The following is a 13,002-nucleotide window of genomic DNA, read 5'->3' as shown; positions in this document are numbered from 1 at the left end:
AGAGAGAGAGAGAGAGAGAGAGAGAGAGAGAGAGAGAGAGAGAGAGAGAGAGAGAAGCAAAGAGACGAGAGGAGTGCCTTTCCGTCGGAAAGTGACCAAAGTGCATCCTGGGCTCGACATATCGGAGCAGCAGGTAGAAAGATTGCAGGAAGAAGCAGAGCGCAAGGGAGAGAAAGAGCGAGGGAGGAAAGGATCCGCGCGCGTCTAACGTGTGCGCATCGGCGTGGAACTCGGCGAGGCCGGATTCCGCGTGCCCTGTGCGTAACATAGGTGCGTGCGTGCGTGCGCGCGTACGTACGTACGCGGCGTACGTACGTGCGTGCGTGCGCGCGCGCGGGGACCTGTTGATAGGTCGCGCAGGTGTACGAAGGTGGGCCCCGTGTCCCCCACTCTACCTTCTCCCCCTTTCGTCACTGCCGCTGCCGCCGTCGTCGCTACCGCCATCATCACCACCACCACCGTCACCACCGCCCGCCGCGGACCGCTGTCGCTGCCGTCGACGACGACGACGACGACGAGAGAGAGCATACACTCTCGGTTAACGCACGGCGCGTTATGATCGCCTGATCAACGAAAGGATAATTCGGCATCGCCGCTCTGCCCGTTATCGGGGCCGGATGCCTTCGCCATCCGTATATGGTGCTGTGGAAAAAAACAGAGCTCGCACCAGACGAGGAATAACAATTGTCATCGCGCGAGCGCGGATTTTGAGTGAGGAGCGCGCGAGTGCGCGCGTGCAGGTGTTTGTTTGTGTGTGAGTGCGGGTGCACGGGATCAATCCATCGGAACCGTCTATAAATTATCGTCGTTGCCTTTACGCCTTACGTTTTCCTTCTTGGATTCCTCTCCCTTTCCCCTCTTTCCCCGCCGTCCCTCTTTCCGTCGCGCGCGGGCTGACCATCGGTGGAACACCCGAGAGTGCTGAGTGCCCTCCTGGTTTTTGCGTTGTGGACCGCGCGCGCGCGAGAGTGGTGCCAAGCAGCGTGAGCCGTGAGGTGAAGTTACGCGTCACGCGTGTGCCTGTGGTGCAGTCCGTCGGGCCCCGACTTGAGATGCCGTGGCTGTTCAAACTACGGACTCGCGATTAGTTAGGTGAGCAACGACTTACGTCTACTTGTTTTTCTTTCCTTTTTCTCAATCTTTCTTATAAATACCTAATAGAGGTGTGCAACGTTTCTCCTTTTATCTTTATCTTTCAATCGTCTCTTTGTATTTTTTTTTTCTACATATTTGTCTTTCTTTATTCCATCTTTCTCTCTCTCTCTCTCTCTCTCTCTCTCTCTCTCTCTCTCTCTGCTCGGCGACGCTCGCGACGCACTCGTGCGACCGCGAGATTCCTTCTTCTATTTCCTTTCTTTCCCATCGCGTCCCACCGCTCTACTCTCCGACCCACTTCTTCCTCAAGCTCTTCTGGCTCCTCAACGGTTGCCGTCGCTCATTGTCGCCGCTACCGCTACCAACCGCTACCCCGCCGTCACTCGTCAGCCTGGCCCGATTATTTTAGACGATGACGCGCCTCTACGCTGTATGCCTGTATGTGACTCGCACGCGCTTCGGAGCACCGCGCCGACCTTATCCTTGTATATTCCAGCGCGCCGCATTCCAGCGCCCGCTAGCAGCGCGAATCAGCGCGAATGCGAATGCAAATCCGCCGCTCGCGTCAGGATGTTATTTCCATGGTATATAGATTATGGAGGCGGCGCGTGCGGAGAATGACGCGCGATGCGGTGCGGTGCGGTGTGGTGCGGTGGTTGTTTACCGCCTTCGCCGTCGTCGTCGTTTCTCGAATCTCCCGGGCGAGTCACGACTCACCACGACTCACGAGCACTCACGAGTTCCGTCAATTGAGGGGCTTGGCAACGAACGAACCGGAGCGACCGGCGCGGCGCGGCGGTGCGGGGCGGCGCGCGAGTGAATTCCTACGAAATCGCCCCGCTTGCCCATTAACGAACCGCGGCGCGGGTTTGGAGCCCGTTTCGGAGGGGGCCGTGCCGAGCGAGCGAGCGCGCGGGTGGTCTCTCCCGTCTCTCCCGAAAACGTCCGTGAACATCCGGAGAATGGAGACTTACGGACGTTTTCTCCCGTCGCATACCTGACCCGGTGGGCCCGCCCGAAGAAATCTCGGATCGTTCTGTCCATTCGTCTATCCATCTTAACCGCCTCGGTGGTCGGCTGGTCACACGAGAGGCAATACACCACAGTGCTGTGTATACCGTGTATACCATGTATACGTGTTTATTCGCCGCAGCCTACACCTTTTGCCGCCCGCGCCCACCATAATCTCGCACCGCGAGGAATGCAAGCGTGACGAGCCTTTTCCGCGCGAATGCGTACATCGGTAAATTCATTGTCCTTGAAAAACAAGTTGGTCGCTACGAGAGAGGCGTTTCTCGAGGAAAGGATCTACGGATTACCTAACACGCAACGAGAGTTGCTTGGTCGCCGATCCACACCGCGCGATTCCGTTCCGTGAGCGAGCCATCAGCGGTCCAACGCAAGAGAGGCGGCGGCGGCAGACAGCTTGGCTCTGGTCTCACCAACCTTTTCTTTCTCTCTCTCTCTCTCTCTCTCTCTCTCTCTCTCTCTCTCTCTTTCTGCTGCCAGGGACCGCACGAGAGGACCGCGAGCCCTCGTGCCGCGGATGGGCTAATGATGTATCCCACTGAGCGGTATAAACCGCCATATTGTATCCCGCTGTCATCTGCCAAGCCCGAGCAAAGACGCGCGATTGGCGCAAATCGGAGTCCGATCAATTCTAGCATCGGGATCAAATGATAATCCATCTCTGATTCTGCTCTTCTTTTTTCTTTTCCCCAACGAATGCGATCATCGTCAAGCATATGTGTATTTGTACGTACATATATATTGTAGGGAAGAAGAAACAGTTGAAGAAACAGTTATAAGTATAATAAAAATCAAATGTTTGAGAATAAAGATGAAAGAAAATGAAGAAAAATGAGAAATATGAGAAAAGATGATAACATTAGAATAGCCGAAGGTGATTTCCTATTCTTGTTTTCGATTAGTGAAGAATTATTTTAGTATTATTTGTATTATTAGAATTATTTCACATATTTTATATTATACTCACACATTTTCAATATTCTGTACTGCATAATATCTAAATACAAAAAAGAAAATAAAATGATAAAATAAAATGATATTAAAATGGTACTATTAGCGGTTTTAGTGTTAAAATATCTATTCTTATATTTTTTTTGAAGAAAGTTCTGATGGGAATGTATTGTATACATTGATGCAATAAGTTGAAGTGAAACAAATAAACTTGTTTATTACACTAATGTATACCAGAACTTTGAAAAAAAATAGGCCTAAAGATGGTATTAGTTTATACATATGATTTTTAAATACGATTTGTGTAGTGAAAGAATTTTTATTCTCGTCCTCTTTTAGAAGACGTACGAGAATGAAAAGAGGTATGTATCTTCGATGAGAAAAGGAAATTATTAGGCTAATTAATTAACATCATTATTAATGAGAACGAATACAGTGATGAGAATACACTGTTCATATACGAATATCAAGAACTCATACCATAACATCATACGTTTGTATTTTACAGAATGGAAAAGAAGAAAATATCGTGTTCAATTACGAGAGAAGTGGTATTTTGCTAATAATGTATCTTCTTAATGCATATTTATTACATGGTTTATGATTCATTCGAATGCCTTGCGATTTTCCGTATTTAATTTCATGTCACTAAGGTGTTTTTTATAGCACCTCCTTTTTTCATTCAATAGAAAATATTTCAATTCTTTTGCATTACCTATACGCGAACCAATTGCCCAATTTACGATTAATAATTTTCTGACGATTTTTGAACTTACAGTTTCAATTAACTTTGGCAGAATGCATTGTTTACGTAGGTTGCGGAACGAGTTTTATTTATGCTCACAACGCTCTTTGAATAATTAAGTGTGTTTAACAGGGAAAGCAACTTTGCAACTGTTGTAAAATTCTTTAATATAATTGAATCTTGTCTTTAGTTTTCCCATTAGATTTGAATCAATTATATATTAAAAAATCTTATAACAAGCTGTTTTTACTACTGTTATTATTACTGTTGTTTCTATTGAATGCAGCCATTCTTATTAGCCGTGTTTAGCAAGAAAAACAGCTTTGCCACTATTGCAAGATTCTTTATTGATTGATTCTGGCCTTTAGTTCTTTGTTAATATAAATATCTAAATTAATCATGTTAAAGAATCTTACAACAGTTGTTTTTCCAACTGAACGCAGCTATTAGATTTTTTCGTTGCTAAACGGGACAATATATATTCGAACATTGAAAAAAAAAAGTGAAGATTCTGAATGCAAAAAGTACAAGCAACACGAACAGTCCTATTGTTTATTAAACAAGAATAAATGATATTCACGAGTGTTGAGAGTGTAGATTAGATCACAATTTTAAAGCGCATTTTATCGCAATTTTAAAAACAAAAATCCCCAAAAATATTCACGCCGATATTACATTGCGTATCTATAATTATTTTTTTGCTTTATAATATAATTCTTCGTGCTTAATGATCGATCATGAAGGGAATATTTAATTAAATTCAAATTATAAAATCAATATGTTTAAGAAAGATACTTGTTTCCATATCACATGCAAGATCGTAAAGTTCCAGACCTCTGTGAAGTTGACATCCCATTGTCAAAATTTCGATATAATTAATAGAGCTGTTTGGTTCTTTCCCAAAAAGGGGAAGTTCTAGAGTTCCTGATAGCCATTCTGATACGATAATTCATTCTGGCATAACGTTAACGGAAGAAGTCGTTCGCTGATCTCAGCATTTTATACTGAATGAAACCGAGAGTGTGACCAGAGGATGAGAGGGGAATGGAACATATATCCGTTCAGCGTCCACCGAGCGAGTCGCAGCGCGCATAAATATTCCCCGCCTTTGAGAAACGCGCGCTTAAAAAAATCGCGGATAAAACCAGTTTTGTCCGGCCGACGGAACTCTACCGTTAATGTATATGGCAAGTATGTCACGACGCAAACAATGTTCGATCGATTCCGAAATTATTATCGAGCCGCGAACTTATAGCGAAAGCCGTCACACTCTCCGAATAGCGAGCGCGAGTCACGACTTTTTGAGAGCGCGATCAACTCCTCTCAACATTGAGAAAAATTTCTGGGAGTCGATTGTGTATCTTAAAACAAGGTGAAAATTAGCGAAATCACTTAGTAGGCGAATCTTTCACTAACAAAATTAGATTCTAGTAATTTTGCTCACTTTTGTAATTTTTACATCATTTCAAGATATACAATTGACCTTCTGAAAATGAACGAACTAGAGAATCGATTGTGTATCTTAAATCGAGATGAAAATTACAGAAATGAAAAAATTTACTTTAGACCAATAAAATCATAAATATTTTAACAAATTTCGTATAATTTTGCGCAGATGTCAAATGCAGTCATATTCAAATAGACTATTACATTTGTTTAAACTATTATATTTAAATTATACACTGCCAAAAAGATGAGCATTGTAATCTAATTTAGTTTCCATGCAGAATTTAGATTTAATTGACAATATAAGCACACATAATTAAGTAAAAACACAAAAATATATAAGTAAAAAAATAATGTGATGTCGATTCAAATCATCGCGGCAAAATAGTGATATCTGGCATTCAATTCTCATTGGATAATTAGAAATGTGTATGCGCAATGGCACACCTGAGTTTTTTCCACGATTCTAATCAGATCAATCAGAATTCTGGTTATTTCAATTAGAATTATAATAGATTCAATTAAGAAAATTATTCTGATTTGTCTATTTTCAATCAGAATTCTAATTAATGCAATTAGATTCTTTCCAATGCAGAGAATATGCCGGGTAAATAATCGCATTTAAATGAGTTGGCTCAATTAAAATGACGAGAGAAAAGACAGGTGAGCTCATTCAAGAGATATGAATATTAATCTAATAAATGGTGCACATAAATTTATTAAAAATGCTGGATTTTTTTCATATTAGTGAGAAATTTGGAGGTTTTTTTTTAATATTGACGAATGACCTATCTCAATTAGATCTGACACGATGCTCACGTTTAAGCTCTCCGATTGGAATTTATCGTATTACTTCGCTGCCATTAAGTTTTATTGACCGAATTGTAATATAAAAAAATCCAGATTTTATTAATGTAAAAAAATCCAGTATTTTTTACATAAATCTTTTATATGTGCATCTCATCATTGATTCAGTTGATATCTCTTACTTATGTTTCTCGAGTTTATCGGTCGCCAACCCAACATATTAAAAACTCGTAAAAGTTTTGCATGCATAGATTTTGATGAACTATTATTATGTATTATGATTAAAGTCTGACTTATCTATTTATCAAACCGTACGTATGATATTTAAATTTTATAGGCTATATTCGTAAAACATTCGCATGTATTTTATGTATTTTACTTTTATGTATTTTACTTTTTTACGTGCTACTCGCGCCTGTATTGTTACTAATAATAGAGTAAGTTCATCAAAAAAAGTGTGCGCAAGCTAATTATTAAATTATTAAATCCAGTAAGAAGTAATAATGTTCAACTGGGTATGCATTCTCAATCAAATATCAGCTTAATCAACAATAAAAGGTGATTATAGAAGGAAAGTGAATATATATGGATATAATAATTATGATATAAAAAGAAATTCATGCAATGATTATGCGATTATTTTTGTATTTTCCATTGAATTTGCCAATCGTCCAATTCACTCTATGAGACTTCGAAAGTATTTTTGAATCACCGTATATAAGATCCGTAAAAAAAATCCACTCGAGAGTAAGAGAAAGCGATTACTTTGAAACAGAGTCCGATTCGACAAATCCCTCCTCATCTATTGGTAGGCTCCTTGGAACCGAGGCCAATCGAATTGAACTCCTGGGCCTGCTCTTCCTTTGCTTTAATGCTGACTCAGAGAGTCATTATGCAGCTCCACTAAGGACAATTTTCGAGTTTTTTGCTGTATTTTGAAAGATCTCGCGAAGTTAAATTAAATTAAATGAAATGCGTCAACATTCCTTTTGCGTTCATTGAGAGAAAAATGTATTAAATTTTAATAAATATTTATTTGAATATAGTGCTAACTGAATATTTACTAAATGTAAATATAGTATATTTATTTGATATATCATTAATTTGTTTTAATTATCCTCATTTTGTTAAATATTTATTTACTGTAAGTAAATGTTAAAATAGTACTATTCAGACAAGTATTAGGTATGGGAAAAAGTGGCGTTTTTTTAATGTCAACGACCTAACGAGAAAAACGCCACGAACTTTTTCCCATATCTAATATTTAGTAAAATTTACTTTTTTTTTCTAGTGTAGAACTGTTATAAAAATTAACGTAGAATTAATTTCACTTGGCTTCATGGCACTTCGAATAAGTTTTTATTAAAAATTTATGAAGATGCTCAAAAATTTGTTGAAGATAAATCTTTATTCTCTTGTTTATATCCTTCGTTGATGTTAATTTTTATAATTTAATCTTTCTAAGGGAAAGTTGTTTTATTTCACAGAGAAAAATGTTTAATTGTACCAACAAAGAAGTACAAATATCAGAATTCTGATTATTGCGACTAGAATGTTTAGTAGATTTATTATATCTGATTTGTACTTTTCTGGTTGAATAATGTGCGGCTACAAGATTTTTTCAAGTGTTTCTTCTCTGAATTCTTTAGATTTCCTAATGCATTTCCTAATGAACATCTCAATCATTCTAAAGGTATTCAAGGATTTGAAAATATATTATTTTTATTGTATACTTTCGTTGATTGATATCTTAATTTTATTGCATGCTTTTAGATTTTCTTATATATTAGATATAGTAGATTTTCTTATATATTAAAATAGGAAAGAAATATTGAAGAATTTTCTATATATGAAGTATACTTGGCCGAAAATATTAAGTATCTTATTAACCATTATTTAATGTTTTAATACAAATTTGTTTATGCCTGCATTTGTGCTGTGAATTTATCCTTTGTTTCAAGAATCCTTTAAACTTAAGTATAATTAATAGGAAACAACAGGTTAGATAAATGAAATTCGGATTAATGAAAAAATTTAGATATTTAATATTTTTAATGTATCTATTCTCGAATAAAGATAATAAAATATTTTTTTAAGTGCATTGTAATGGCATGATTCATCGCTTTCGTATTAGCTGTTTAACAATCTGAGAGATTATAGTTTATCTCTCTAAGCCATCCCTTCCCTAAATTCTTTGGACCTTTGGAGTTTTTAGACCGTTGTGCATTCTCTAATGAACACCTCAGTCCTGCTGTCATCCTGTTAGGTAAAAGGAGCTCTTTCTCCTGTGATTCTTCTGAGAGATTCTTCTAGAAGACCATTGAGTAGAAGATCACTTAACTTACTTGAAATCGATTGTAAGAACGTTCTAATATTATTTCTTTCGTACAAAACTATTAAATTTGTAAGGAATAAAAATACGATTTAAAAATAAACATGATTGCGTGTTGATCGTTTCCAGTTACATATAATGGCTGCATTTAGCAGAAAAAGCAACTCTGCAACTCTTGTAAGATTCCTTAATATGATTTATACATTTAAATTCAATGAAGAACTAAAGGCAAGATCAATCGTACATAGATTTAGATGTGAGAAATTAAAGGCAAGATCAGTCATATTAAATAATTTTATAACAATTGCAAAGCTATTTTTCCTGTTGAACAGACAATATTAAATTGTATTTGTATATTTTCAGTGATATCAAATAACAGAGTTCTGTCTTATGCATGTGATCTCAGTCTAGGGTATTTATAATCCAGTCTTATTTTAAGAAATGTCTTAAGATATTAATATGACTTTCTGATTAGTTCATGACCAGTCCAGTTTCTCGTATTAAGAAGAAACTCGTATTTATCAAATACGAGCTAGAATTCAGAATCTGCCATAATTGTACTACCCATAACAGTAGCGAGTCACTAATCTACAATGATAGTCTCTTTTAACACATTTCTTCTTTTCGTACTTTCAGGGAGGTAACGTAAGTGAGTGACGACGTCACGATGCGCATGTCGCTGCCGCTGGGGTTAGTGCTTGTGGCAGCAGTCACGCTGCTAGCAAGTGTGAATGCTAACGCGGGGACTTACCTACGCATCGACACGGACACGGCCACGTCGTCGTATCACTTCGGAACGAAGGATCGCGATCAGGTGATAGCCGGGATGGAGGCCAGCCTGCTCTCCCTCCTGGGCTTCACGAAGAGACCGAGGCCGCAAGGTCGAGTATACATCCCGAAATCGCTCAGGGATCTTCACGCTCGTCAGAACGCCATCGGTATCGCGGATATCGCGAAGCCGGGTATTCACGCGAGATCGGCCAACACCGTTCGTTCGTTCCCCCATATTGGTAAGTTAGATTATATCAGCTAATACGGTTGAAAGAGATACAATTTTAAAAAATTGATATTAAAAATTAACTGTTAATAGTAGTTATAAATAATATAATTAATAACTAGGTGATGCGCACCAAATTGCGATACATGAGAACGCGTATATTATTTTTTTTTATTTATAATACATATTATGTTTTTTTTATTTTTAATTGTTTTTATTATTTTTTTTATTTTGTACTCTTTTTGATTATTCTTTTATTTTTTATTTATTATTAAATTTTTTATTAAATTTTTTTACAATAAAATTATTCGCACATTTAAAATTTGTGTTAATATTCTTATAAAGATGCTTATTAGCCTTAAAAATTATTGAATTACTTGTCAATTTAATAAGTGATATTATTATACTACTTTAATTCTGCTCACGAATGCGTTTCAAGACCGAAAAAGATTTCGGCGCGCAATTTGCAGAATCAGATATTTATTATATATAACTTAAAGAAATATTTATGTACTAAGATCCGCTTTTACTGAATGTAGGAATTTCTTTTATTTAATTAAATTTTATTAATATGATATAAAATATTATTTAGTTTATTCGAATATACGTAATATACGAAATATAATTATAGTAGGAAATTATTATTGTCCTTTTTATAAAAATGTGTGTATCATGAAAGATTAAATCTATATGAAATTTACAGCGATAATCTAATTAAAACTAATCTTGACAATATATATAGTAGTATTGATGAAACAAATAACATCTTATTAAAGCAAGAGTACAAAGTATTTTTTTTTATTAATACTATTATTGTGAAAAAAATTAACTACATTATTTTTAATTTACATTAATACTGTTAATACCTTATTTTTTCTGTGTAAAATTATTTTAACGGGAATTATAAATTTATACTGTTTATATTGGAAATTATAAAGATACAAATATTCGGTCATAAAAAATAGCTTTCTTTATCGTTTTTCGGAGACAACTCAACATCCATTTCTACTAATATAGATTAGCTTTAATTTTGGTTTAGCTTACTCTATCTTTTTTCTAATTCTTAGAACTATAAAAAAGATAAAGATATAAAGATATAAAAATAAAGATAAAACGTAAATGAAACTAGGATTAGAATAAATTTACTTACATAAAAACGGACGTAAGTCTAATGATAAAGTACAAATTTTTGGAAACAACAGAAAGCATTATTGAAATAGAATCGAATAAATTTTGTCGATAAAATTATATCGTACTATATTTTGAGTATAGTGATATGAACAAATCTTTTCGGATGTGAGTAAAATTATAATTACAACAGAATCGGACTGTTTATAAATTATTTATTGATAAATAAATAATTTGTTTATATTTTAATAATTTTATTGATAAAATTTCAATAATAGAAATTATGATATAGGTGCATTAATGACTGTATTCAGCAAAAAAAGCAGTTTTGCAACTGCTTTAAAATTCTTTAATATAGTTTATACATTACATTAATTTACATTTAGATTCAATAAAGAACTATAGGTAAAATTAATTATATTAAAGAATTTTACAACAGTTGTTTTTACATTTATACAAAGTTGCTTCTTCTGCTGAACGCAGTCAATGATATGACTATAGATTGTGCTTCTGAATGAGTTTACTATGTTCTAAACTGATAAACAAAAAAATGATTTTATTAACACGTGTGGACAAACATAAAAACCTTTACTATGTATTCGCAATTCGTGAATCATTAAACGATGGTAAGAACTAGCGAGTTGGAATTCGTAATTCAAAAACAGGTTGGCGACTCTTTCGACTCTCAGTGAAAGTGCAGTAGTAAACGGAATGCAATATACACCCGTTATCAATCGTTATTCCTTCTATCTCGTTGACAAACGTGAATGACAAATTTTCAAATTCAAGATTCAATAATTTCTACATATTGTTCTACATATTTCTACGTATTTTTCTACATATTGTTACGATGTCACTTCTCTCTCGAACGCTATTATGCGATTATGCAATTTTGCAGATCTCTGGTTGCGGATTTCTGAAATCATTCGCTTTTGCAATAACAAGTTAAATAATGTTATAAATAACATCGATTATATCGTTATAAATATTTCTTGCATTAAAAAAAATTTTAAATACAGAATCTTGTACTCTGAGTAAAAAATGATTGCAATTATCATAATTTAACCATAATGTATAATCATTTTCTTCAAAATCATTTATATATTTTTTGAGAACTATAAATATAATAATTATTAATAAGATAGGAGTAATAATTATAGCAGTAATAACTAATAACGGAGCTTCTAGTCATAATTATTTTAACGTACAATTACAGTTAGTAAATATTAAATACTTTTCTCTCAGCGTAAGGTTGACATAAATGCAAAGCATTGATCGATTACAAAGAATCTATAATGATAATAATTTTACAATGTATAAATATTCTTCTCCTTCACTTTATTTACACGAATTTGTTACTCAGTAATTTTGGGAAGGCATTATCTCATAAATTACAGGTTTACATTAAGCGTAACTGGTGTAATTAACCTGATTGACATAATTGTAAGCATTAAGGTTTATTCCATGTGCAGGAAACATGTGATTCTTTCTCTTTATAAAAAATGTATTATCATTCAGTGAAAATAATATATTTGTGAGAAAATTTTATATTAAAAGCTTCATTAAAGAGTGTACGAATTTTTCTTTTAAAAGATTTCACAATTTATGTATTGTTATGTACACGATTTTTGTGGATAATACGTATATAATTTCTGATTGAATACAATAATCCACATGAAAGCTTCTAAGTATTTCAACCGTCTTTTTTTAAAATAGCGAACGAATGTAGGTGGTAAATACGTTGGATCTGACAAAATATTTTTAATCTTTACAAAGAGATGACAATTTGGATAATTGACTTTTTAGACTCCGTCTTAAGAGTTTAGGGATATACCTGCGAGTAATGCGTTGCCTTTGGGACTCGCCTCCTGCGTGAAAAGGAGAAGAATGGTATTTGAACGATTTTATGGTTGTTCAACCGACAAAGGGCTTTCATGATGATTGTAAGGAACATGCCATTGGGTTATGGACTTGAATGTCCCACAGAGACTCGACGACAAAAGAAGAAAAGGATCTAATTCTTTACACGCTCTATCTTTTTTTTGTGAGTGTATTATTGTCACGATGATGAGACTACCTTGGAATGCCTGAACGGACTCTCATAAGAATCGCCGCCAATATCTTTCGCTCTCAGGAGGTCCAGCTTCCGTTCCAATGATTCACATCCGGATTAGCTTAGGCATTCTTCTTTAAATTTGCGTTACAATGGACAACTGCCGAAATGATTCTGAAGCTAAACATTGGAATAGTAGAAGAACTTATGGGGATGATATAACATGTGGAGAGAAAGTGCCAAGAGCAATTAAGGAAGATGTGCAATAGAAAGCGACCGGATATATCGCGAGAAACCCGTCTTAATAAATCATTTTGATAAAAGCGTATCTGATTATATCCGCGTTGAAGGCTAAATCGTAAATTTACTACGCCAAAACATGTTCCTTTTATTATCAAATTGTTTCCAATCTTCGACAT

At 35.6% G+C, this 13,002-nt stretch overlaps 1 protein-coding gene across 4 annotated transcripts in view; it reads left to right on the top strand.

Annotated features, from left to right (window-relative positions):
• Nucleotides 1-463: 463 nt before the first annotated feature.
• LOC108694681 (protein decapentaplegic-like) overlaps nt 464-13,002 on the top strand; it is a 16,130-nt gene continuing 3,591 nt past the window's right edge. Inside the window, exons 1-2 of one of the 4 annotated variants that reach the window (XM_018204317.1) lie at nt 464-1,092; nt 9,042-9,415. In XM_018204317.1, coding sequence (XP_018059806.1) covers nt 9,073-9,415 — 343 coding nt within the window. In that variant the 5' untranslated portion in view covers nt 464-1,092; nt 9,042-9,072. Of the gene's footprint in view, nt 1,093-2,086; nt 2,339-2,968; nt 2,999-8,742; nt 8,818-9,041; nt 9,416-13,002 lie in introns of those variants that run through there. The other 3 variants (XM_018204319.1, XM_018204320.1, XM_018204318.1) reach the window with 3 other exon arrangements.

The sequence above is a fragment of the Atta colombica genome, unplaced genomic scaffold (assembly GCF_001594045.1).
Source record: "Atta colombica isolate Treedump-2 unplaced genomic scaffold, Acol1.0 scaffold121, whole genome shotgun sequence".
Lineage (NCBI taxonomy): Eukaryota > Metazoa > Arthropoda > Insecta > Hymenoptera > Formicidae > Atta > Atta colombica.
Note: the sequence above shows the minus strand (reverse complement) of the source record. Positions and strands in the feature narration are given on the sequence as shown.